The sequence below is a fragment of the Tetrao urogallus genome, assembly GCF_951394365.1.
Source record: "Tetrao urogallus genome assembly, chromosome: 4".
In the NCBI taxonomy this organism is placed as follows: Eukaryota; Metazoa; Chordata; class Aves; order Galliformes; family Phasianidae; genus Tetrao; species Tetrao urogallus.
This window is the reverse complement of record NC_136817.1, coordinates 13,139,152-13,165,811: the sequence shown is the minus strand read 5'-3', so window position 1 is coordinate 13,165,811 and position 26,660 is coordinate 13,139,152. Positions and strand designations below refer to the sequence as shown.

The following is a 26,660-nucleotide window of genomic DNA, read 5'->3' as shown; positions in this document are numbered from 1 at the left end:
AGCCATCCTATAGTTAAGTTTTCAAGCAAATTAACTGCTATGCTGAAAGCATATCCCAGGTAAACTATTGGCACAAATTATTCCAATCTTCTCAAAATCGAACTTTTTGTGCCTGTTAATTAATAAATAGAAACAACATTTCTTCTCAGGACTCAAAAATAAATGTGTGTTTTATTATAAACTAGTTCTAAATCTATGTGAGAAACAGGTAAAACATTTTTATCAGGAAAGAAAGCATACCATTTGTATTTCACAAAGAGCCATTGGTTTTTTAACCCCTTAAGCAACTGCTTGAGTGCATTTTATGTGCTCATCCTAGAAGTTGTACCTGATGCAGGTGATTTGCTTCGACGTGAAGGTCCTGGACTTTTGGACCCTGAATACCTCATGCCAGATGATCGGGAGTAAGACGATTTCATAACACGGCATTCTGCAAACCAAGCAGGTGGAATTTCAAACACAATCCAGTGTACCAGCTTTCTGCAAACCCTGCAGTTGCTGTTTATTATCCAGAAAAAAACATCAGTATTTTCCCGATACGCTTGCCAAGCCAAATGAAGCAATCTCAGGACTTAACCCACACATCATAAAAAATTTTTTGAGCCAAATGCTTTATGTAACATTCCACATGTCATATTCAAAGTCTTGAACTTGGATTATGATCATTATTCAAGTTTGTACCTATGCGTGGCCAAATGATTGAAGTCAGTCAATGACAATGTTCAGTAGTAGTAGATAGTTCAGTAAATTCTGTGTGCTGAAATGGCAACTTCATGTAGGGTAAATGCACAGCAAGCTTCTTTTACCTTCTTTTGCAAGAAACTGATGTTGTGAACAATTTTTGAAGAGGTGAAAAATGCCTATTGCTTCCAAAATGCTGAGACAACAGATTACTGTAATTTACCATCAACTATATATCATGAAATAAAGGACAACCCAAATAGGAAAGGAGTAAATAATCATACATGTATTGACATTTTTGAAAAATTTAAATTCCTACAGTTAGCATCTATTGCAAATCTCTCCCCATGTAATCATATCGTTTTCCTTCTTAATTTTGTCCCTGTTATTCATCACTGTAATGGCAATGCCATGACTATGCTATCAAGTCATCATCAAAAATGATATGTAGAGCTGTATGCCCCAGCCATGATCCACTCTGTACTGAAATTGCTTTTATCTATTTATCTATGAAGTCCTCCAAAAGTATTATACAAAGCAAGGCCCACTGATGGTGAAGAGACCAAGCGAGAAAGAAACCCTCAGTTTCTAGTTTCTCAGTAAGGAAATCAGCATGGTTAGTCTGCACATGTTAGTATGGGAAAAGCAAACTTTTAATCAAGGGTATTTATATTTTTGTCCAGACTAGAATTTGCAGTGTGAGGTAATATGGTCATGTTCTCTTATGGCTGCACAAGAATACAACTGGACCTCAGCTAGTTTAAAACCGTATGTAAAAATTACCATTTATTTGAATCAACATACTCTGGTAGTTCTAGAAGAGCAGCAATAACAGTAGAATGGGAGAGAGCTGAATTTGCCAACGCATTCAGGTGTATAAAACACTGTGGTTAGGCATATAACTATATTACTTAATATAATAGAAGATTTTGTAATCAAATTAGACTGTTTATAGCAATTAGAAAAAACAGCATAAATACACAATCCAAAGTGAACCTCAAATAATCTGATGATTCTTGCCAGGGCAATTATTGTTACCCACAAAACTTTCACAATATAACCAAGCACAACATTTGGTCTACAGCATTCAAGAATGAAATATGAATTGTTTATCAGGACAATCTGAGACATGCAATTAGCAGTTATGTATAAGATTTTTCAAAACTCACATGAAGACAATAACATGGAGACCATCTTGTAGTCCGCAGTTGTCAAAAGAAAATGTTTGTAACTGGCTTTAGAAACACTAGAAATGTAAGTGAACCTTTTAAAATGCAATTTTAGAAATTACACTTATACTAGAAATGTAAGTGAACTTTTTTAAAAATGCTGTTTTCCAGGCAAGTTTAAGGACAGGATTTGTTTCCTAAGAAAACAGATCATGTTTGTTGGTGGATTTTAATGATGTACAGATATAGATGATGGGTTGGGAAAAATGCTTTAAGTGATATGGAAATATATTCCAACACATATTTTCCTATATCATATAGCTCTTGAGGATTGACCAGAGGTTAGGAAAGACCTCAATGAATTTGTTTCTAGTGGGTTCAGGAAATGCAGTCTTACCACTGTGATCCAAAACGAAGTCATCCTGAGCATACCGGTATTTTTCAGGTCCACATGCAATGAAGACATCATCATCTCCAAAGAAGTCCTGCAAGCATGTCACCTTAATGGCAAAACATACAGGGTAAAATAAACAAATGTAGCATTTTCAAATGGTAAATCTTCCGTTAGTCAGCAACTCATTAAGTTTGTGTACTCCTTTTTACTCTAATGTTCTTCTATAATAACAGTCATTGTAGTTCTCAAGTACTTTAGCTATTCCTCATGTGCAGGAACACTCACAGTCAAGAATGTAAATACTTACTGCCCCTTACCTCCAAGACATGCTCCTCTTGTACTTCTTCTACCTGTACTTTTGCCTATATGTGCATGGTAATGGCTTTGCAGCTAGAAACCCTACTGGTAAGTAGCATTAAAGCTTCTGGTATTCTTGCACTAATGGCTTGTGAGAAAACTCTGTTCAAATTTTTGCTTCTGTAATATTTTTCTTAATGCTCTAATGTATTTAGTTTTCATCTTTAAATGTCACATCAAACCAAACCACCACTTGTCCCTTTTCTTAAAAGGAATTCCAGAAAAAAACAAAATACAGAGTTCCTTCCATGCCTTTCACAGCTCATTCTGTTTTTAACTGTTAAAGTACTATTGTTACAATCTATTTCAAGAAAGATGAGGCTTTAAAAAGGACAAATGCTTTAGACTTTCTTTAAAGAGAGAAAACTAAAGATCATGGAAAAAATAAGAACAAAAAAGCAACTAAGCCTCAAGAAATCAGTTTGTGTAGGAGTAAATATCTAATTTAGAACAAATTAAAACCAATAATGCCACAAAATAAATCTCACTGAACTGCTTTTAATTCACTCTAAGAAAAAAAAAAAAAAAAAAAAAAAAAGAAGATTATAGGTAGCAAGATAATTCTTAAAACTAATCTGATCAGCATTTTCCTGTGTAATTGCTTTACATCCTCTCCCACTCCCAACCTTCCCCACCCCTTCTCTATTATTTTTAACATTCTTTTTTGACATTGCATACCCTGAATGAGATTTGGGAATAAAAAACAGGCAGAAGCTAGGAAAGGTGGAACTATTTGGTAAAACCATTTAATTAACCAGGTAAAACAAATAATTGTTTCTAGGGAAACGGGTATTTCTCCTTTCCAGCTACCTGTCAGCACCATTTGCATATTTTACCCAGGGTGATAATGGCAAATACTGGCATATCTGGAGGGAGGGCTTGCTGCTGCCTGCAGCAGGCAGCACTCAGAATACCAATGACCCTGTGTGCTCTGCAAGAAGAGACCAGGCAGCCAGAAGCAGCACAGTTGTCATGGCAGCTCACCCAGAGCAGCAGCAGGTGCCCCTCCAGTACCGTCCTCATGCTGTGCCACTTGCAGTATCGAGTATTTCTTTCACTGTGTTAGGGAGACAAAGGATTCCAGCCACTAACGAAATCCTTTTCTTTTTGTCCTACCGTCTTGACAATAATCTAGTCACACTGCCTGGAGACATTTTAAGCTGCACTTGAAATTGCTGCCAAAGAGGCAGTAACAACTTGATTCAAAAGGCTGTACAAATTTCAGAGTCTTGCTAACATGCTAACATCCCCTCTACTTAATAATCCTCTCTATTAATAACTGAACATTGCCATTTCCAGAGATTTCAGATTTTTTTCTTTCTTTTGCCAGAAGCCTCACCACTGAAGCAAAAGCAAGCTTTAGGAAAAAAAAGACCAAATATCCTTCCCACCTGCAAGGAGTAGGAGGGCAGAGAACTCAACAGCCAACTCAAACCCACCATTATAAGAAAAGCTATGAGAAAGCGTTCAGAATAGTCATCCAGGATGCACCACTGCAAAGAGAAAGAAGCTGTCTGTGAAGCACAAGCTCACATCCCAAGTCCCAAAGTGGGGGCCGCTCCCACAGGCTGTACACCCATCACTTGTTTGCTTGTGCCTCTAGTGCCATTGTAGTGCTGTTTTGAGCTGGTTACATTTAAATGCTGTACTAAAATGAATCTGGTTCTAATATGAAGCTTCTTCCTGACTCCTTAACACATCCAGAGTAATATCCAAGCTGTAAGCTGGAGAGGACAGAATGATGTGTCTTATGTCAGATTGTGAGAAATACATGGAGATGTACGTATGATATCATGCGTGGTATCATCCTTTTGCTGTTTATAGAGCAGTTCTACACACCAATGAATCTACAATGATCTGTGCACAAAAGATGAGTGGAATAGCCTTGAAAGTGCACCTTAAAAAAAAAAAAAAAAAGGTATTTATTTCCATAGACTTATGTATAGTTTCCTCACACAAGAATTCATAGTAGAAATTGACATAAGTACCATCTATCTTTTCCTTTCCTGGCTATTTCATAAAGAAATGGTATACATCTCCATGGGAGAAATAGTGTTACACCAGTAGCATTCAAGCCATGTCGAAGCATCCAGTGTCACAGTGTGAGCCAGGAGAACAAGTAATGGGCAGGAAGCAATGACTGGCAACCAGAGTGGAAGGCCTAGCCAACTATACTGCTCTTGACGTAGCAAAACTGGATGTAAAGCATAACAGTATTTGACCTCTTCATCCACAGACTATGACAATGCTGTTTTTACTTTATTCGTGCCAAATAACAGCCCAACAGCTCACAAAGAGAAGATATCCTTAAGGTATCCAGTCGTCTCAAATGCAGTTATGTTGAATAGAAAGAAATTAACATGCTGAAGTGAATAGTATTGTGTTCCTTAATTATTACCTGGGGGTTTTAACTAGTTTCATGTTCTAGTACAAACAAATTCAAGCTTTTAGCACATACACTTGTGATGTAACTTTGAAATACAGATAATACAATTAGTGACAAATTAAAAAAAACACCACACAGCAGATCAGTATCAACACCTTCCAGCCAAGAGTTCACTGAATAAATTGTTATTTATTCCAGCTGCACAGCTATGTTTCATCCTAAACATAGAATGATGAGCTGTAAAGAGAAATGGACTGATTCAATTTAGCATGGCTGATTGAATTTAAATAACAGCAACAGGACTGTTCAGTTTAAGTCTGCAGAACCACACCCTGTGTCTGGGGAAATCTGCTTGGGATAACAAAATCCCCATATCAGACGGAAATTGAACTACAACATCCAAACTGAAAAAGATAGACAAGATTATTTTCATTTCTTTTTAAACAATAAAGAAAAAAAAATTGTATTTACTGACTTCAGGAAAACAGGATGTGTTATAAATATTTGAAAAAGGAAGTTCATAAAATACAAGGCAAAAGAAAAACTAAGAGAAATGATATGCCAAGTAAAGCTGGATTTGTGGATGTGTTTTTCAGCTCAGCAGTAGTGACAAGCATTAAAGGCTGAAGCTCTTAAAAAAATGCAATGTGTTGTTTCATTTTTTGTTTGTTTGTTTTTCCCACCATGAATTGCTACCAAAAAACATAATAACATATTAAATGTCACTGTGACAGAACTAGATATAACCTCTAGGCTATTACCTTCAGTCTGACAGGTCTCCACTTCTCTCCCAAGAAATGCTACTCATCTTTGACTGGACCAGATCACAGCTTGCTGTCCTGCAGTTTTGCCCTTTGCAACTTTTTTTTCTGAGTAAGCAAAAGTAAAATATTTGTCTATTTTACCAGACAGGCTAGCTTTGTAATCATCATTTTTGTTTCCCTTTTTTCAAACAAAGTTAGCATTGCTGAGGTTCAAGGGTTTGTCCATGTCCTAAAGAGCAAAGTACAAGGAAAGCAGTCCTACAGAAATAGGGGAGTTGGCCATTTTCTATTTCAGATCCATCACCAGCAAGGGCAGACTTAACTTTGAAAAGGAAGAGCTTCCTCTGAGCATCCTCCGAAACTCAAAGAGGAAGGTAAAAAGGGCAGTCCCACCCCTTCCTACTGAGTACTGTGATTTTAACACAGATTTTCTTACCTTGGAACTTCCTCTGTGTCTCTGCACTGCCTCAGAACAATTTGACCAAGCCAAAAGAGATGGATGTGTTTAATCATTATTCTTAACTACTTACTAAATCATCAGTGTCCTTCACTACTCAAATTGAGACCAGAACAAAAGGGTTCAGCACAAGCTTAAGGCAGCTATTTGCCTGTTTATACCGAAACACATTTCCTGACAGGTCTTCAGTAAACCATGAGAGAGCAGCCAAATCAGTAGCCAGGACATATCCTGGAAGACACATACAAAGATAAGTAATAAACCAGTGAATCCTTGATATACCCTTCTTAAAAAAACAAAAAACCAAAAAACACTGGAATTGCCAGTATTCTTTTTAATTAACAACATGTTCACTTGGCAGAAATTACAGTGTCAAGGGCAACCACGCTAAGTGAATTAGAAACAGGTGAAAAATAAATTGTGCAAGAGCCAGACAAGCATGGAAGCCCACATTAGAGTACACAGGAATAACAACAAAAACACTGCTAGACTAAATATGTGGTAAATTTGGAATCTAAGGTAGAATAATAAAATTCTTGCTGGTATAGAGAAGAAGCACTTGCTATCTTTGAGGCTTAACTAGGTCAAGTCGCACAGAAAGAATGCAAAACTAACAGCTGTTATAAAATGAAAAAGTTCATTACCTGATTTGTTACACGTCTGTGCATGTTGGTGACTTTGAAACCAGCAAATTTACTTTGAAATTCAAAGACTTTCCTTTATAATAATCTCCTACATTTCTGAACAAAATAAAGAATATTTTTAAAAATGTTTTACTTTTATCAATTATTTAGATACTCTAACACCATCCTAACAATCTCAGTTAACCAGTTTGTGAAACATCTCCTTTCTCTCTATGGATGGATGAAGTAGTATCCCCTCACTAAGCTGCTGTACATTTCCATAAAGCTATAAGTTATAGTCTGATTTCTAGGCTAGAACAAGATATTGTCTGATTAACTTTTCTTTCATGAAGTTCAATAGACAGCTAGAAAATAATTAAGTTTCTTGAATATACAGGTATATTTAAAAAATAACATTGTAAATATTGAAAGACAGCTTGTTACCCTATTCAGGAAAAATGGGGGAAAAAAATTGGAAAAAAACCTGTAAGAAAAGAAGAATAATGCTTCCAGGCCAACTTTCTAAATGACTATTTAATCATGGACTGTGACACATTTTTAGAGTCATAATCAGAAAATGAACCTTCTTTCACAGATATCCTGTGATGAGGAACAGCAGTGAAAATGAAGGAGACAAAATCCTTCTGTCCTACAGGGAATCTGAAGAGTAAGAAAGAAAACAAATGTTAAGTATTTGCCTGCTGCCTTGTAAATGGAAAAAGTTTGGCAGTAAGCCCAGGAAACGCCTAATACAGTATGACAATGCAGAAAGACTGCATAAACAGACTGGTCAGGGCACCAGAACTCATACAGCTATGTGGAACAGATGACAGAATACAGCACATACCACATTTTAGTTTAATTTTAAATATAAACAGGTTTTTGCATCTATTTTTCAATTTCTCTAGAGTTGAATTCAGAAAACGAATACATGTGGAAATGGGAGATTGCAGTTGGGTGCATTTCAAACAGACAGATCAACTTCTCTGCAAAGGAAATGACTGCCAGAAAAATATGCTCTAGAAATATGCACAATATGTGTGCTCCTATCATGTATCTTTCAGTACTGTAGAACTTTTTGGCAAGGCCCACTCACTGGTTGTCCAAACAGAAGGCCTGACCTCTTTCTGCAAAACAGTATTTCAAATGTTGCACTAATTATGTGCAGCTATTTAGATATAGGAACAATTACAGTAGAGAGGGACTAAAATTCTGTACATTTTGAATAGTTTTCTCTCACACCATACAAAACATGTCATCATTCTCTGTAACAAAAAATATCCTGGAGCAACCTTTCTCTTAGTATTATCCAGTACTTGAAAAAGGAGTTGATTGTTTCTGTGTATTATGTGATAGTGAAGTTCAAAACCCCACTTCTCAATTCAAAGAGTAACACAAACAAAACCATACTAAACTTGGAAATAATTGGAAACTGGAAGCAGAATTAACTAATGTTAAACTCATGACTGTAATCCAGTTTTTTGTCTGAAGAAGAAAACACAGCATTTTCAGTCGACAGAATTATATCTTTGCCCACAGAGGCATTAATCACAGCAGTTCAAATAAGTCAGCATAACAGATTCTTTCCTTTAGTGGCACAACTGGAAAGACTAATGCGGAACCAAAAATAGCACCTGACTTCATACAGCTAACCTTCCATCTTAGTTCCGAGTAGCTAGTCTAAAAATAAAAGCCACTTGTATTAAGAAAGAATTTTAAAAGAAAAAGCAGACCTAAGACCAGACAGCTGGCTTAGTTTAGTAAAATATGGATTCAGTGAAACAAATGCAGTTAAATTATAAGCTACATTGTTTGTTCCACAGTACCAGCTCCTCTGCACTACTGAAGAAGTCAGTAGTGCCCTTAGCGAGAATCACCTTACTTGACAAACATGGAATTCACGTACTACGTATTACAGAGGATTTGGAAGAATGAAATTCACTTCTGCTCCTTTGACTTTTTAGATGAGAAGAGCTGCTGGGACACACAGCTATAATCTGCTACAATGCTAAACTTCCACTGTTTGTGAGCAGACCTTGTCTTCAGGTCCTAAAATCAACCGAAGTGAAACTACACATTTTACTTTGCGTGGAACTGAGTGGGAGCTGCTCTGGCTGCAACACCTCTCTGGCATTTCTCAAGATGTTCCTATTACAGCTGCCAACATGTGGAATTAATCAAGGTTCAGCTCAGTCTGCCTGAATCTGAGCCACAGTTCTATATGACTTTGCTCTTTGCTCTGTTCTGGTTTAAAGAGGCTGATTCAAGCTGCTCAGTTTGGCTCAAAAAGCATCTGTAGCACCTGTTGCTGCAAATGGTGGAAACACCTAAGTGTAACACATAAGATTTGGATATCCTCAGATTGCAGGTTTTTTTCATTACTTTTACAAAGATTAATTTGCACAACAAAAAAAACCCTTCAAACTTCCCTCATTTTCCTTTCTCCACGAAAACAAAACAACGTCCTAACCAAGACTAAGCAGACATAAGATGATTTCATAAAGATCTGAAAAGTATATTTGCAATAGCTTTTCAATTTATTCCATAACTAGATAAAAATTGTACTGAGGTTGGAGATGGTGGTATTTTGTTATATTTCTGGGAAATTATACCTAAAGTCTAAAGTATAAGGCTGAAACATGCTTGGTGTTTGAAAAGGAATTCAAAGACATAAATAATATCCATATAAGCATACTTTATGTTTCTGAAAAATAATGTCTTTAAATAATCTAAAACAAAAGCAAGGTTACTAAATAAAAGACAAACTTATTTCACAAATAGGATTGATGATCAGATGTTTTTTTCTCACTCAGATTTCTCCTTAGAAAAAGAATTAACAGGATTCTATACAGCATTACCATGGTATCCCCGTACACACTTAAAATAATCCATAAACTAGTTAAACAAATACTAAGATACAGGTGCACTAATTTATCCATACAGACAGAGGTGTACACAACATTGATAAACGTTACATTTCAATGATGACTCAGAAGAAAGCATCACTCACAGCTTTCCCTTCCCTCTTTCTGCTTGCTTAAACATCTTAAACATCGGAAGTAATGGAAATTTGTAGTGTGAGTAGTTATCAGTCTGAGGAAAGAAATGCAAAAATTTCAAAAAGCTCTATCTGTGTGCCTATAAAGATCTATTCGTTTCACTGGTATTTCACCCAAAACAAACATTTGCTTTCCAGAAATACAAATCTACATGCAATTTCTAAATGTGATTCTGCTCAAATCCAAGGTAGCAGTGCTCTAGCATAAAGCTTTGCATAAGCCAAAATATAAGCATTCTGGGTCACACCACCAGCAACGGAGACCGAGCTGCTGCCAGTTCACTGCTGTTCATATTTCAGCCAACTTAAAGTCATCCTGCAATTACACCTCTTCTCTATAAAATGATCCTTCTGGGACTGAAACGTAGTGTAAGTTCACGCCTGCTCCACGCAGAAGGGAGGTATGTAGTACAAGACCAGTGCACAGCTTGCATTTGAGTATGCAACTGCACAGAAATGCACACCATACAGTAGAGTCACCTTGCAGTACCTTGGTATAAAAGGAGCATAGGGCTGTCTCAAAATCACAAACACACTTTGCAACTAGCAGCAGTGCCAGGAAGTGCTACTTAGCAGCCCATCAGGAGCAGACACTGCGTAAGTAACACTGTGGCAAGGCTGTCATTACCACCTATTTCCTATTGCACATACACATGGCACTAATACCATTCCTACAGTTTTCTGTAGTCAGGTCAAGATTTTTTTCCTTTTATCTCCAAAAGATAAGCAGGGTCCTAATTTAAGAAGCATATAATATGATTAATCTATTTGCTTTCTGCTAACTTTCATTACATGCATGGTTCAACTTATCAGTTGTCTGATCCTGAAAAAGCGTTAAAAAAATGAATTTTCTCTTTTGACTAATATTTAGCAAAAAAAAATTGTCATTCTCTTCTTCCTCTGGCCATGATCATCCGATGCTCTGCAAAAGCAGAAATGCTTCTTCAGTGATGATTTCTGACATTCCCTTCAAATGCTGAAATAGCACCACAGTCCTGAAATAATACAGACTGTAAAAGCAGCAAGCAGGAATTTCACAAAGACGTGTCAGAATACTATCCCTGAATCTCACATATTAGATATGTGTGATACATATTACTGTAGATTCACTTTATACTCATTCTCCTCCTGCAGTTTCTCCCATTGAGAGAATTTCTGTATGCACTGGAGTTTCGGTCTGAATTTCAACCACTCCTACACTCGTTTAAGAAGTATTAGCCTTAACCCATTTAGTTGCTATTGCAGGAGTATAGTTCTGCCACTGCTCCTTCACTATGAGGTTACTGCTGTCCTTGTTTCTACTCTCAAAGTCTAAAGCTTTCATAGATATTCACCAGTGCTTAAAGAGCTTCCTAAGCAGCTTCTGGGAACATATGTTGTTTTTACTAGCTCTGGGTAGAGTTTCACTGTGTGTGCCAATCAGGTCTCTGTGGGGCCCTGTCAGTGATCGACTGATTTAGTATTCAGAATTAGAACGCAAGCCCAGCTACTTTTGGCAAATTCACCGCAGGAGTCCTAATTCTTATCTACATGAACATATCTGATCATAGTTAATTGATTTTACTTACTCTGGCATTTTCTGTACTGGTACATTAAAATGGGCTGGCAGATACCTGTCCGACTTGCAAAGCCTTCCCAAAGAAGCAACTCTCATAGAAGCTGCCTTAAGGAAGATATCTACCAACATGGTTTGTATTGATACAAGCAGTCTTATTTGCCATTAACAAGTCCTTTTAAATTTAATTGCAAGAGGAAGATCTCAAGGACAAGAGGCAACCTGTCTCATTTATTCCCAAAATAAAGGCACAATCCTAAAAGTTTTCTAGAAAGCAAATGTGGATCAGTGAAGTGATCTTTTTTCTTTCTTTTATTTCCTTGAGACTCCAGAAATATTTCTAGTGGAGATGCAGACACCTGATGAGTGATTTTAAAGTGATCACATATTATTTTACTATTCCTAGTTAGTTTTGTACAGACCATCTGCTTTCCACGAACACCATGCTGAAACTGCTGATTCAGGTACTATATGGAAAAGCCAACTGCAGCTTTCCAGAAATCCATGGTTCACACTGCATCTGCTAAGTATTCCATGCATGCTTTCCTGCCAGGCTTTTTTTTTTTTTTTTTGGTTGTTGAAAGGGGACTGTAGCAGTATTTTTTTGCTCTAAAACTCTCTTCTTACTAGCCTAAACAATCCTTTGAAATTCAAACAATTTTCAATTCGAAACAATTCTTTGTGTAATTATTATACAAATATTTACATTCCGTACATGACGGTTACATAATGGTGCCTTTAAAAGGGTGAGAACTATTAATAAACTCACAATAACTCAGTCATCCTGAAATCTGGTTACATGCTAGTAGTGAAAGGAGCTTTCTCCAAAGATCTGTACTGAAGTCTAAAACTAATTTTTATTATTTTATTTTTTCTATTTAAGATCCAAATTAAACAAAACGTGACAGCTCAAAGTCTGCAAGTGTGCAGTTTTCAGGCTTTCTGGACTTGTGCTGAATTTTCCCAATTCAGTATCTATCAGTATAGATATTCCTGAAGGTCCAGCTGGAGGATAGTCTGAAAGACATAGTACAAAGTGCCTGCAGTACAGAAATCGAGTTCAGGAAAATTTCTCAGTCTCCTGGAAAGACTCTTTTCTCTCCTTTGGATCAATTATTTGTAATTATTTGAAGTACTCTAAAAACATTAGGCTAAGAAAAAAATAATAATTAAAAAAAAACCCAACACCTTAAAATTCACAGCTGAAATGCAGTCTCCCCCTCATTTCACATACTGTGCTTCACTTTCCTTAGGTAGTGTTACCTGAAGCTTAAGTTTACAGAAATACTCCAGAAAACTTTGAGTATTGCCCTGTGCATCAATAACTTAGTACTGCAAGAAGTACACAAAGGGAAGTGTCATGGTTTGATGATTTTTTTTGTTATCGGTACTCCACATCATAACATCATGAAGCACACTGGGAGTTAAAGAGTTCTGGGTACCTGTCCCAGAAGAGAAGAACCACATACTCCAGAGGACTTTGCGTTCAGAGAGGAGATAAAACCCCTGGCAAGGTCATGAAACTTCTGCTTTTCCCTTGGCAGCATGAGAGCTCCACAGATTGTCTCGCCTCAGCAAGGCCTTTGGCTTTCAGATACGCTTCAGCTTCAATTCTAATTATATTGTATTATATTGTATTATAGTAGGCTATCTTGCATTCCAATATCATATATGGTAAATTAGTTTGTTCCTCCTCAGATCGTTGCCGCTGTTTTGCTCTTAGGCCCATCTCTCTACCCTTTTTCCCCTTTTTTCCCCTGTTTCTCTTTTCCAGGGTGCAGATCCGCGGTTCCCTCCACCCTGCTAGTCATGGAACTGGGCCGAACCAGCCCATAAACCGCTGACAGGAAGTAACATGGCAATAATAAAAAGGAAGCAATATTTAAGAATAACATAATTAAAATTACACTACTGAAAATACATACATGTTTCAAGCATCTGCAAGTTTGTGTTAGAGATGGGAGTGAAAGTTTAAAACATCTTTATAAAGACATGAGGTACTTTACTTTTTTACCTTCCCTTGCATACATTGACACTAGTGTACTAAGTGTACTAAGCGATGCTTAAAGAAGGGGGGGGGGGGTGGGGGGAAACGCCTTTAGACCAAAATCATTTGAGCTATTTCCAAGACACCACAATAGTAGAAAAAATGAAAATAAACATAAACCAGAACCAAATCCCATCTTTAAGGTGATGGAGAAGGGTCACAGTGAATAAGAGGAAGGTAGACAGCCCATTTATGCTAAGAAGTGAGGCAGCATTAGCAATCTGCAACCAGAGCTTTTAAAAAAGCTGTTTCAAAAATGTTCAAAAATGACTGGTTTGTCTAGCGCTGCCTAACCTTCTGCTTATTCCCTGTAACAATGCAGCTGGAGATGGCCCAGATGCTACCAAGAACTTCAAGCTTATCTAGGCATAAGTGCTGGTATTTTTGGAAATGAATGTTCTCAGAGATGAAATTTTGATGTGAGAATTCAGTCTTTAAAATAGCTGGATATGTATGTCCATGAATGTTGAGATTTTAAGTACAGTTTAATATGTAAGAACTAGCAGCCAGATTTAACCATCAAAGAATCTACTGCAGTTGGTTGTTAGAAGTTAACAATCTGCTTAATTTATACTTCCTATTAAAGAATGCATTATATTTTAGTTGCTTTGAGGGTACAGATTCATAGAAGATTTTTAAATGTGTTTTACAAAATAGACAAACTCAAGTATATGTATATGATAAAGAACATAATTGATAAAGGTCACTTTTATCACTAAATCCTAAATATTCAATTTCACATAAAACCTACACTATTACAGTAAATGATGATTAAAACTGAGCTTTTATAGAATAAGACAAAACTATAACTTGTTTCCTGACAGCTGAGGATAGTTTATAGATGAGGATCTGTCACAAGTATCTAGGAATCATAAATTCATTATCTAGCTCTTTGTTAAAAATATTTTTATGTAGGCTAGCTAGGCTAAAAATGATTCATAGTATGAGAGTGGATGAATCATTTAAAACAGTTTGAGAATAATTATATATGGATAAATAAAACATAAGGAAAAAAAGGTCATGACGAGCATCTGAGTTCAGATTCACTCCTAGCAAAGTCAATTTACACAGGAGAAATTAATATCTCACTGCACACCTGCTTTGGCTTTTTTAGTTCAATTCTAAGTCATTTTGAACTCCACAGAGCACCTTTTTCCTTTAAGGAAACAAGGAAATGTTTCAGCTCTTACCAAGTGTACCACTGTCCTTACAAGGATTCTTTGTAGAGATTGAATGTGAAAATATTGGACTCCAGCCTCCTGTCCCTGCTTTCCTGATATTTACAGCAACAAAGACTGTAAGCTCAATAGCTGCTGTTACCAGGAAACATGCCAACAGCTAGTGGCTTTTGAGACAAAATGGAAACATAGTGACTAATACTTTGGAAAAGCTTTGGGAAAAGACTCCAGTTGATGGGAAGATCCACTTTCAAACTATTGTGAAATCAAGTCTGAGGCACATTTTTCCTGTAATGTAGATGTGATTTCAAGATATTCTCATCAATACACTCTGCTATAGATGAAGGGGAATAAAAGGATGCTATAAACAAAGGAGAAAAAAAATACTAAAAGATTTTGAAGTTATTAAAAATATGTGCTCCACGCTTGAGAGCAGTAGAGAAACAAAAAATCACGTCTAATAGAGATATCCAAAGCTCATTCTCAAGAGTTTGTTCATTGTCCTGTAATATAACTCACTGTTCCTTGAGTACTTGTGTCCAAACGCTTGAGAGAAAACAAAGTGTGTATGCTTCTTGTTTTCCTTTGCTTACCAGTTGACAATTTTAATTATAATTTTGTCTTTATCAACTAGGAGAGTTGGTAGAAAATAGTTTGTATGTGACAGCATCATCCTACATACAATGATAATATGGATTTTTCTTTCCTTCTCTTAAAAGAGATGATTTTGAAAAACAAAATGCTATGCAAACATCTAGGGAAATCCCTGGTGACAAAACTAATTTAATGAAAGCTGGTTTTAACACTGATGTTACTGGTAGTTTTTATCATTTTTTATTATTATTAGTCAGGAATCCTTATTTGAAGCAGATGGATAAACTGAAATCTTCCATTTCAGACATATGTTTAAGCACTACTGGGCTTGCTCTCACCTCCCAAGAGATGAAGAAGGGTCATCTAGGATGTTACACAGGAATTTTCCCCTCAGTGTAAGCAGGAAATAAGAATCTCAGAGGCTGGATTACTAGTAGCTTTGGAGCCCTACTCTTCATTCTTGAAGCCTACTGTGTTTTAAGTTGATAAAAATGACTGTAGGGTTTTTTTCTACCATTAATGCCTCAGCAGTGTAGTTTTCCATAGCTCAACATTATTTAATGTAAGGACTGTATTAAATTAAAGTGGACTAGGAGAACTAGAACAAATTGAGTGTGTTTGGACAACACTGCTCTGGCTGTTCTCTCTGCAATCAGAGGTAGCTCTGTAAAATTACTGAAGGCTATGAGTCCATTTTTTATTTCAGTAATGAGTACAGGAGTGAAAAATGAAAAAAAAAAACCTAATAGTTCAAATGTTCAATTTTAAAATACACAGGGATAAAACTGAATGACAAATTCATAAAGTATATCACTTGTACTCATTAGAAAACTATATTCAATAAATTAGGTCACCACTGAAAGGTTTAAGTGTCTGTGATCTGGCCTTACTGATTCTGTTTGGCTAATCATATCTTCATAGCTTTACAACAAGAGGTGCTTTATTTCATTTTTTTTTGTTGTTTGTTTGTTAATTTTTTACTAAGGACTTAGAAAAAGACATCTTGAAAGTTCCAGATAAGATTAAGAAAGGTGCTATAGTAATCAGTTTTAGAAGTACAGAATGCATCAGTGCTTCTGATAATTTTGTTTCTGTCTTTCGATTTGCATTGTCACAAATTGGCTTTAGGTAAGTCTTTTAATTTCCATTAGTAGATGTGTAGTGTCGATCATTCTCATCACTCAAGTCATGAGATTTACTTTGGAAATTGCAGCTAAGCACCTACAATTCACAAGAAACAGTACTAAACACCCTTATTCACTCATTTATAATAACGCCATTCTAAATTTTGTATATTCAGTAACAAGCAGATGGAAAAAGAGAAGTTGCTTGGATATTGTAGCAGGAATGCTAAATCACAGCCTGAAACAGTGATCGAGTACCAGGTAGGAAGGCAGGGCCAACCTATGGGCGCTCATGTGGATGCAATGTACCTGAGTGAGTAGAAGGGGTGGAGCCAGGATGCACCCCTTCCCAGACCTTATTTAAAGGTTGGCAGTAGAGGTAGGGATCTTTTGGTGCTGATCCCTGTGCACCTGAGACCTTCTAAAGGTAAGCAGGTTTTTTTTCCTTTGTTTTTGTGTCCTTGGCTGCTGCATTTGGGCTTGTGCTGATTTGTAATCATCCAAGACTTTACCACCCTGCTATTATTGCTGTACTTTCCATCACATTATGGCATTACAGAAATAAATACTGAGGTATTTTTTAAATTAAATATTTCAGAAGATAAACATAAGAAAAAATATGTGGAAAAGGCACATATTCTGTATTAACTAAAAAAACACATATTTATGCATTTTATAAAAAGCACCAACAAATCTCTAGCAAAGCATCTGGTTAAAATAGGAAATGAAACCCTCTCAGATCCAAAAAGCTTCCCAACTCCACTTTTGTATCTTAGACTGCACCATTTCCCTGGGTGATTTTTTTTTTTCTAATAGTGCATGACAGGAGACTGCGATGAGATTCTCATTTCTCAAATAATTAAGAGCAACTCCTTTTAGTAGTCTTCAGGGGCTAAAAGAAACAAGCTGTCTGTTTATTCCAGCAGTGTTTTTGATGTTGAAACTGCATGGATTTTCTTTTGTTTCCATGTGAAAGCAAAGGGAAATGAATACTGAACTGTAGTGATACTTCATGAATCAGATTTCATCAGCTGTTCATTATCTTACTGTTAGAATTCCCCTGCTTACAGTACTGATTTTACTGCATTATGCTGTAAGGAATACAAAGTATAATTAAGTTTTCAAGTACCCATTTACACAAATATTACAAATATGCTTCTGTATTTACACAATGTATCAGAGCTTTCATGGGCATCAGCCAGGAACAGATACATTTGCCTGCATAAGCCCTAGAGCTTCAGGGACGCTTGATTGTAGCAGGAAGCTTCTTACCACTATGCTTCTTCCTACACTCATCAAGTACCAAGCCAAATGTGGTATGAGGATATTATTTTGTTACTCCTGAGGCACGTCAGGTACAGCCTTTGTTCAGAAAGCTAGAGCCTCAACCAGTTTCTAGGATTATTTTGGAAAAGTCCATCTGTAGCAGAAATGCTGATTCAAGGCCTGAAGCAGTGATTGAGCACCTGCTGGAAGAAGGGGCCAACCCAGGGGTTCTGTGATTCTGTGTCCTAGGCTGTTGTTTGGGCTTATCCTCACTTGCTGCAACTTAGGGCTTGGCTACCCCGCTGTTACTGGTGTGCTTTCCATTGTGTTACAGTGTTATACCATTTAAAGTTATGTGCCAATGTAGGGGGCAAGAATTTAATCAATTCTCTTGAACACTCTTTCTCTGTAATACACAAAGTCACAAAATGATTGGTAAGCAGTCTTCAGTCTGTTACATGTGCTGAGGGTGGATTTGTGGCAAGGAGTATAAATGATAAAGACATAGTGGGCATTCTATGGAAACATTCTGGACATAAAGCATATTAGATAACCAATTCCAACTGAAAATTCTCAGCCAGGATGTCCCTTCTGGTTCTAGAGCTGAACTGGCTGTACATTTATTACAGTTATTACCAGGTGTAACATGAGAGCATGTAACATGAAAACTGCCCCAGATTCTGGGAAACTCCAGTAGCCAAACATTCAGAATACTTATTTATAACACAGTTTGTTGGAAGCGTGACATAGAGATGAAAAATAAAAATATAAAAAATAGAATATTAGAAAATTAGTTGAATAGTACAGCTAATGCAAAAAAGAAAGCTATATGGTCATGATATGTCAGTTTCATGAAGGGAGGTACCCAACCACTTAATCACATATCCTTCATTAAAGTTAGTCTTCATTACCACAGGAAAATGAGAAAAAAATTTTTGAAATTTAGTAGTGAAGCAAATAAGTAATAAGAAAAACTCTAACTTAATACAAGCTTTCTCATACTAATACACAGTTTCGAGCACTCAAAAAGAGAGACTGAAGAGGAAATTAAGAAAAAAATAAATTGTTTCTCTACTAACCTCACAGAAATCTGATTGGTATCACCAAATATACATGGTATATTTGGATTCTCTTCACAACAGAAGCTTAATACTTCCTGCCTCAAATAGTATTATATACTTGCATGAATATGTATGTCTTTACATAGCTAATAGAAAGTAGTTGCATTATCAGGAAGTCTGCAACAAGACATGGACCACCTCCAGGTCTGCAAGCTATACAGGCAAAAGCTAGATGTCATTGGATGTCTCTCCATACAAGCATGTAGGCATATTTGAAGTGTCTGCAATAATCCCTTGCAAAATATGGGGAGAACAGAAGTTCTTAAGTAAGGCCCCACTTCATATTTATCTATGCTTAAATTTTGTTCAGATGAATTCTTATTTAAATCAACCAGACCCTTGACTTCTTTAAAAGAGAAACTGCAAGTTCTCATATGGCACCTTCATAAATTAATTCCAAGGAGGATTCTGGCTCTCCATTTTTTTGTTGTTTATTCATCCTGTATTTCAACTTCATCTGGAACTAAATTCCTTTACTGAAAATAGTAGATGAGTTGGAGGCTAGAGATCAGACAGACAAAACTAAGAAATGCCAACCCTGACTACAGTCCTAACTATTCCTATAGATCGCAAGTTGTTTATATTCTTTGTTTTCATCTGAAAAATTTTAGTATAAAAGTTTCCCATAATTGCAGAGTCCCTGTACCATATATCAGTAACTAAAACATCGATATGGGCCAAATAAGCATTTAAGAAGGCAACATAAATGTCATGCTTCCGTAACAGAAGATGACTGTGGTTGACTTTGTGTCAGAGGTGCTATGAGAATGCTAAACTTCACTGTCAGAGAAAGATGCTGTCATCCTTTACAAAGCTTACAAATTACAATCTGCATATAGGGGCATTAATGGAAAGCTCTTTTATTTAAAAAGTTGGCCAGTACTGCATCAACAGTACGTTTCCTCCCATCTTCAGATTACTGCACTTAAAGTTTCACTGTAAATCAATAGGGAAATAATATTTCAAACATTCAAAATAACTATTCCCTTTCCTTTCTGACTGATTCTTCCATGTTTCTTACTGTTAGTTTTGTATGGGTGAGAATGGAATTTTTCTTAATGACTGGTATAAATCTAGAAGAAAAGTCCTTATTTTAACATTCTGGTATTACTGCTTTGGAAGACTTAAGAGACTGACAATCTGATTCCAGCCAACCAATTAACTGCTAGTATAACAGATCCATCAATGTGACAACCTGAAAGACGTATCTCAAAACTAGGAAGTCTGTTCACAGGGTACTAAGAAGAGGAACAGAGAAAATTCAGTCTAAAATCTCTTTCAAATGCAGTTGTAGTGTAAGGTGTAGCAGGCTTCTTAAAACAAATCTGCATATTTAGGTTTGGTAATTCAAGAACTCTTTTCTGAAGTTAATAAAAAAAAAAAAGGAAAGGGATAATTTAGCTAAAGGGAAAAAAATTAAAGATCTCCAAGTAAGAATGGACCTGTGAAACAAGTTCTAATCTAGCATATGACAGCTGCAGAATGAATTCAAAAGATTTTTTTTAAAACCAGACTAATTATCTGTTAATGGCCAGGCTCAGCGGGACACAACAAATTCCCAAGGTTTAGTTTCCAAGTCATGTGATTTCTTCTTAGTGTGGCAGATGGCAGACAATGACTGCATACCCTTCATTTATTCTAACATCCACACTGTAAACCAGTATTGAAATTATTGTAATCATACATCAGCAAAGATTCAGTGTTTCTGTTGGTGACAGCACTGTTTTTGCAGTGATTGTTCCCCACACTGTGAAGCCTGTCATTTGTGTTATGTGCTGTCAGCTCTTGAAGTACACAGACAAACAGAAAACCCAGCAGGATTTATCCTCTCTGTGGATCCAGAAAGACACTGGCAAGTTGGATGCCAGTTTTAGCAGTACACATATGCTTGCTTTTAGTTAAAATGCCAGCTTTTTTTTGTTACCATTCTCTAATTTAGAAGTGGTGACTTTATATCAGGGTCTGATTTTGTTTTCTTTTTGACAAATATACCCTGTTAATTTAACATCTCTTCACTAATCTGCCAGTTTGATGACATTGGGTACTACTGATTATTTATCTAAGCCTTACCTTGCTGGAAAAGATTAAATCTGCACTCAGTGGACCCCAGCCATGACATTCTGAGTAGTCTTAGATCATATCCCCAAAGCTAGCATTATGTATCCCTAGGGAAGGAAGGAAAGGAAGGAGGTATATGTTATTCATTTATCTGCACTCTACTTCAGGGTTTTTATTTCCAGAAAGTAGGGATGCACAGATTCCTTCTCAGATATCTCCTTCCTCCAAGTAAATACCAAACACTTTTTTTTTTTTTTTCATAAAGGAAGTTGTTTTTCAGCATCTGACTGTGGCTGTTTCATGTGGCATGACCTTAATATTTTGTGGATGCAACAAATCTAATGAGCCTTCTCAGCATGATTGTTTACTGCCAGATTAAGATGCTCATCTTAGATGACCTGTTAGATGGTCATTTTTTCCATCTCTTAATACTTTCAGCACTGTAATTTTGATACTTCTAAGCAAAATCCTTACTGTTTTGGACTTTCTATTTCATTTTTATTTATCTTCAGAATGGTAATGATCCTATGACGATTATGGTAAAAGCTGTAAATACTTGAGGTAAATACTGAGTAACATACTACCTACCTGTGGCCTTTGTGTGACTACATTAAATGAAGTTACTTCCCTGACAAGATCTATAGGTGGAAAAAAGGTGTAGGTGCATTTTTAAATTTTGTTTATTTTTCAGATCTCTGCTTCTGTGTCAGGGCTCAGTTAATTTTGAGATAGTTTCAGATAACACTGCCTTCCATAAATAACCACAGATGGGAAAACTTCTATATCCATGGATGGAGGCCAAAATTAGCTCCTCTGTTTGAGTACACTATTTCCTCCCTCCCTCTGGCGATAAACAACCACTGATTCCAGTTCTGAGCCTACCAACTGAAAGTGTGGAAAAAAAAATCCACAAGAGAAAAAAAAAAAAAAAAACTGCATTGCAGTATCCATGGATGAACTCTTTTCCTGTCACAGGATTTCCTCAATGACTGGGCCACTTCAATTATTCTGTTTTTCTTACACTCACATGAGATTTATCCCACACTCAGACATCTCTCCATGGTTACTTATTGAAACAATTCTAGTCTAACTTTAGTATAAGTCCATCTTCCCCTAAGTCACATATTATTTCAAATGGTGGATAAGGTTTGTTAGCACTGGGTTTACTCTAAACAGTAAATCTTGCTCTATGGATTCTACTCTGGCATGCAGATGTATATACTTGAATATTTTAATGTTTACTGGCATTCAAATTTTGTTTTTTTTCTCTAGCTCAACAGTTCCTCCAAAGCTATAGACAGCCTTTGTTAATTGAAAACAAAAATGCCCTCTTCGTTCATCTGGATTTTAGATGCAAATATTTACCCTCTAGATTGGAAAAGTTTTAAGCCTTTAATGTCTCTCCTACTGAATGCTTTCAGTTTCTGTTAAGATGTGCCATCTCTGATGGGTACCTTAACAGCTGCAGTTGATCTCTTAGAAATATCTCTACAAACCAAATTGAAAATTAACTTTACATATGCTAGCATTTGTCTTCAGAGAGTTTTCAGAACAGTCACTAGACAATTAAAAAAAAAAATAGTGAGAAAAGAGCATGATAAGTCTGATGAATACTTATAAATATAATATGCTATTTTTAATTACCCATTTACATACAAGGTGTAATCAGAAAATTACAGAGCTTTTGGTTTCAAAGAGATCCACCAATATCTTTGGCCCATCAAAAAGAGGCCTTTAAAATAAAGTATGTTTCATCTGTGGTGTATTCTCAATATTTTGGGAATGGAGTATAGTTTAGATGGCTCGTCCACCCTTTCAATCTTGTTACAGACTTTCATCCATTAAACTGCAATAAAATGCAATCTTGAAAAGTTACTGACTTCCTGGAGTGAAGATTTCCATTTTCTTTTTGGTGGCAAATAATATACGCTTCCAAGTCTTATATGTTATGTTGCTACCTTCTACTTTGCAAGAATTGTTACCTGAAGCTTCAGAAGCAAGATAGAAATGCTCCATTGTCTTTGGAGATATTGAAGGGTTAACTCCTCAACTGCAGAAGCTTCCTTGCTTCACTGTAGGGAAGTGACAGATTCCAGAAAAGAACAGAGAAAGGAAAATCCATTCAAGCAAGGAAAGCACTCTGCTCAGACAAATATATTAGGAAAACCTCAATGTCAGAAGGACGAAAACTGGAATGACAGCACAGCTAAGTAAAAGCCTAGTTACTTTCATGAAACTATTTTTCCTTAGAAGCAATCACAAAAGTTTGGGAAATCAATTTTTTTAAAATGTTAGATGCTTAACAAAAGTGAAATGGCAAGTTTTGCCATTAGTTAGATGAGATTCTGTATTTCAGACAGAAATTTATATCCAGTGCTAATCCTCCAAATCACATCACCCTTTTATTACTCATCTGGTGACAAAAGGAATCCTTCCAAATGTTAAAATCTTGCAATTTAAAGCTAAATAATTGTCTGCCTTCAAAGTAATCAAGGAAAATAAAGTGAGATGAATGTTGCTGTCAGTGTTGCTATTATCAGGCCTTGCTATAGTAAAAATAAATGAAGTCACATGAGTACACAAAACTTAGATTGTAGACATAATTTCCATCATACTCTTTACAATTAAAAACAAGGTATCTTCATAGATCACTGGTTGTTTCTTTTCATTTCTTATTATATACATCAACAAAATTGTCCCATAGTTAATGAGGACCATACTGTCCCTAATAGAAGGATACAAATTCTACATGTGTTTAAACTCTTGAATTTCAGCCTCGATTCCACATACAATTTAAACATACTGCCTCTCTGAAAAAAAAGAAAAGAAAATAATTGGTATTTCCTCAGAGTTAAAATAAGTGGGGGGTGGAGAGAACCTTGAGAATCACAAGAGCTACATTTATAAGAACATAGCCATTTACAGAGTGCTTTTTTTTTTTTTTTTTTTTTGTAAATGGTTGCCTTTCAAGCTGTGCCAACAATAGGACGAACATAAAAGATTTGCCTCCCTTGCAGATTTAGAAGAATAAGCAATTACCACATTAGAGAAAATAGGCTCAGAAATTTCCACCAATTGGTAATTGGCAACAGAGCAACTCCTTATTTGCCAAACCCCACAAAGTCCTTGGGCACCAACCTCTAACGTATACCAGCAGTAAACAAAGAAAGAAGTTCTCTTTGCCTCAAACTGGGGTCAGCCCTTTGCTTTGTGATAGTTGTTTGCCCCCAAACAGCTCTCAGACATCTCTATCTGTGTAGAGAAACAGAAGGTAGTTTTTATTATCCTGGTGTCTAAAGTCATAGGTCTTCCTCCTGGGGCACTATATCACATGATCCCTTAAATCATAATTGTGCTGTAGTTGTGCAAGAAAAGGCTCCTTCCCAAGGCCTAACTGGAAGAGAAGTTCTTTCTTCCAAAAGCAGAGTTTATGTGGAGATGAAGTAGTAATGAATGTGCAGTGAGGATATGTGCAGGCTGCATTCTTCAAGATGTAGGAATTTCTCTGTTCTGCTTGAAAATACCTATGTTTGCAATCTAAGTCTTGTTACCAGACAAAGGAAGGAAGAGAGATTGTGTACCAATGAGAAAACACCCTTATTTTGAAGCATTACTTAGGACTACTTGTCCTGACTGTAGACTGAAGACAGTCATTGTCCACCATGAGTAACATTAATATGCAAGCAACATAAGTGAAATTAAATGTATGACTGCCGATTGGTTAATTTTATTGCTCCCTGATGCACCACTGCAACTACCAAGTAAATGCAGACTAATGAGCTTCTATTGTGTCAGTAATTCATATAAGTGAATCTGAACCGAGTCTCCAAATTGTAGCAGTTGTCTTTCTGACTCTTCCCAAATCTTTTTAAACTATTTGCCTAAGAAAATAACTTTTATGGGACATTAACAGAAGACTTCATGGGCAGGAGGAAATAATTATTGTAGAATAAATATCCTCTAAGCTATTTTGAAGTGAATTAAATTAAACATGACTGAATCTCATTTCCAGACTTTTAAAAAGCAAAGCACGTTCTTATAAAGGATTCTCCAGGTAAAAAATGCCATTAACAAATCTCATTTAAAAACACAAGAAAAGAAAACCAACAACCCTACAATATAAAACAATTAGAAGAATTTAAAGAGCATATGACAGTGCCTACAGATATCATGAATGAGGATTCTCATTTACATATTTCTTTCATTTTCTTTCACTATTTAATACCTAAGAACAAAAGTACTTCTTTCCAAACTTTTAAGTATATAGAAAGTGTGTCTGTAGTACACGGAACTAACCAGAGAGAAAGACTTCATATCCAGATTATTTGAATCAGTGCACTTTTTCTGCAATACATTATCTAGCAATTTTCAACATGAAAAAGGTGCTTCTTCAGTGGTCCACAGGATCACAAATATTATAAAAAGCTTGTGGAAAACAAGTTCCCAGTTCTCCTTAAACAAAATCAAAACCTTTAGGAGTAGCACATGCAAACACACAGGTATGTAGATATGCAAAAATACCTTTTGAATGAGCAAGGATCCCAATATTAAGTCAACGATACCACAGTCCAGGTATCAGGTATCAAACATGATCTAGTTGGCAGCCTATGTTGCTCTGCGTTACTAGACTCTCAAAGCTGTCGGAGTTCCATATCAGTGTCAAATAAAGGCATTAGGTGTCAAAGCCCTGCTACACAAAAGGCTGACTCACCAGCCAGATAGATCAACAGCTAATGTATTACTTTCACCTGGTGCAGCACGGTATTTGTTGGGTTGCTCCTTTGTATTTATGGGTTAGAATAAAAGACCTACTGTGTCATTCATCTCAACAGTGTGTATTTGCCATTTTAAAACTAGAAGTAAAGCTAAAACATCACCTGTGAAATACTATTTCAGATACAATTCTTGGCCTTAGCAATCTTAATTACTGTATCCAGGATGACTTTCCAGTATTTTTGTTTATTAAATAGTAAACTGTAGAAGTGAAATGGAAGAGGACACCAATCTTTTTCATATACCACATGACACAACGCAATAGCTTAAAAATACAACTCTGCTTTTGAAAATGTGTATTTTAAACATTTTACTTTCAAAAATTTCAAGTGAAACTCAATTACTGAAAAGAATCAATAAGCACTTAGTTTAGCAACACAACACCGTATATGAAGAAGTGTTTTTTCTTTTACTTAAAGTAGTCAATTTCTTTTGCAGTGGAGAGAATTTCAGTATTTTTTCTAGATATTTTGAACAGAAATGTAAAAATGTGCAGTTCACTTAATTATCCATATTCAGAAGCAGATTAAAGCCTATAAAGTAACGAGAATTTAAGTTATAAAAACAAGGTTAATTAGAGTAACTCACAATTGTTAGATTTTCACAACAATTCAATCTCTTACCTGCTTTCCATCCAGTGTACAAAGCCTCTTGACTACACCCGAATCTAACTTAATGGCTTCTGTGATGTCAGTCAAGACCTGTTCAAAGGAGTGAGCAGTCTTCTTATTCAGCAGAATTCTTACAGCTTTTCGTGGTTTTACTCCACTCCTAATAACAGTCACCAATTTGGGTTTAATGAAATCTTTACTCTCCTTCACTTCACTCTTTGTGGATGTCAAAGATGTCAGGGATCGAGTGGACCCGGTCCTTATGTTCACACACCAGTTTGGATTGACATTCTTGGTATAATCAACTTTCCGATATGGTTCATTGGATGCACAAACATAACTTTCACCTGAAAAAAAAAAAAAATGACATTTTCTTAATTTAGGAATTAATTTTGCAGCTACTTTTATCAATTTAAAAAGTAACAGATATGCCAGAAGCAGTGG

General features: G+C 36.1%; 1 protein-coding gene across 2 annotated transcripts in view; it reads right to left on the bottom strand.

The window, feature by feature from the left end:
- DCLK2 (doublecortin like kinase 2) overlaps positions 1-26,660 on the bottom strand; it is a gene marked incomplete at both ends in the record, with an annotated part of 76,979 nt that overhangs the window by 33,894 nt on the left and 16,425 nt on the right. For both annotated transcript variants that reach the window (XM_079535099.1, XM_079535100.1), the window contains 3 exons: positions 329-430; positions 2,248-2,350; positions 26,229-26,563. In XM_079535099.1, the coding sequence (XP_079391225.1) occupies positions 329-430; positions 2,248-2,350; positions 26,229-26,563 (540 nt within the window). The remainder of the gene's footprint in view (positions 1-328; positions 431-2,247; positions 2,351-26,228; positions 26,564-26,660) is intronic.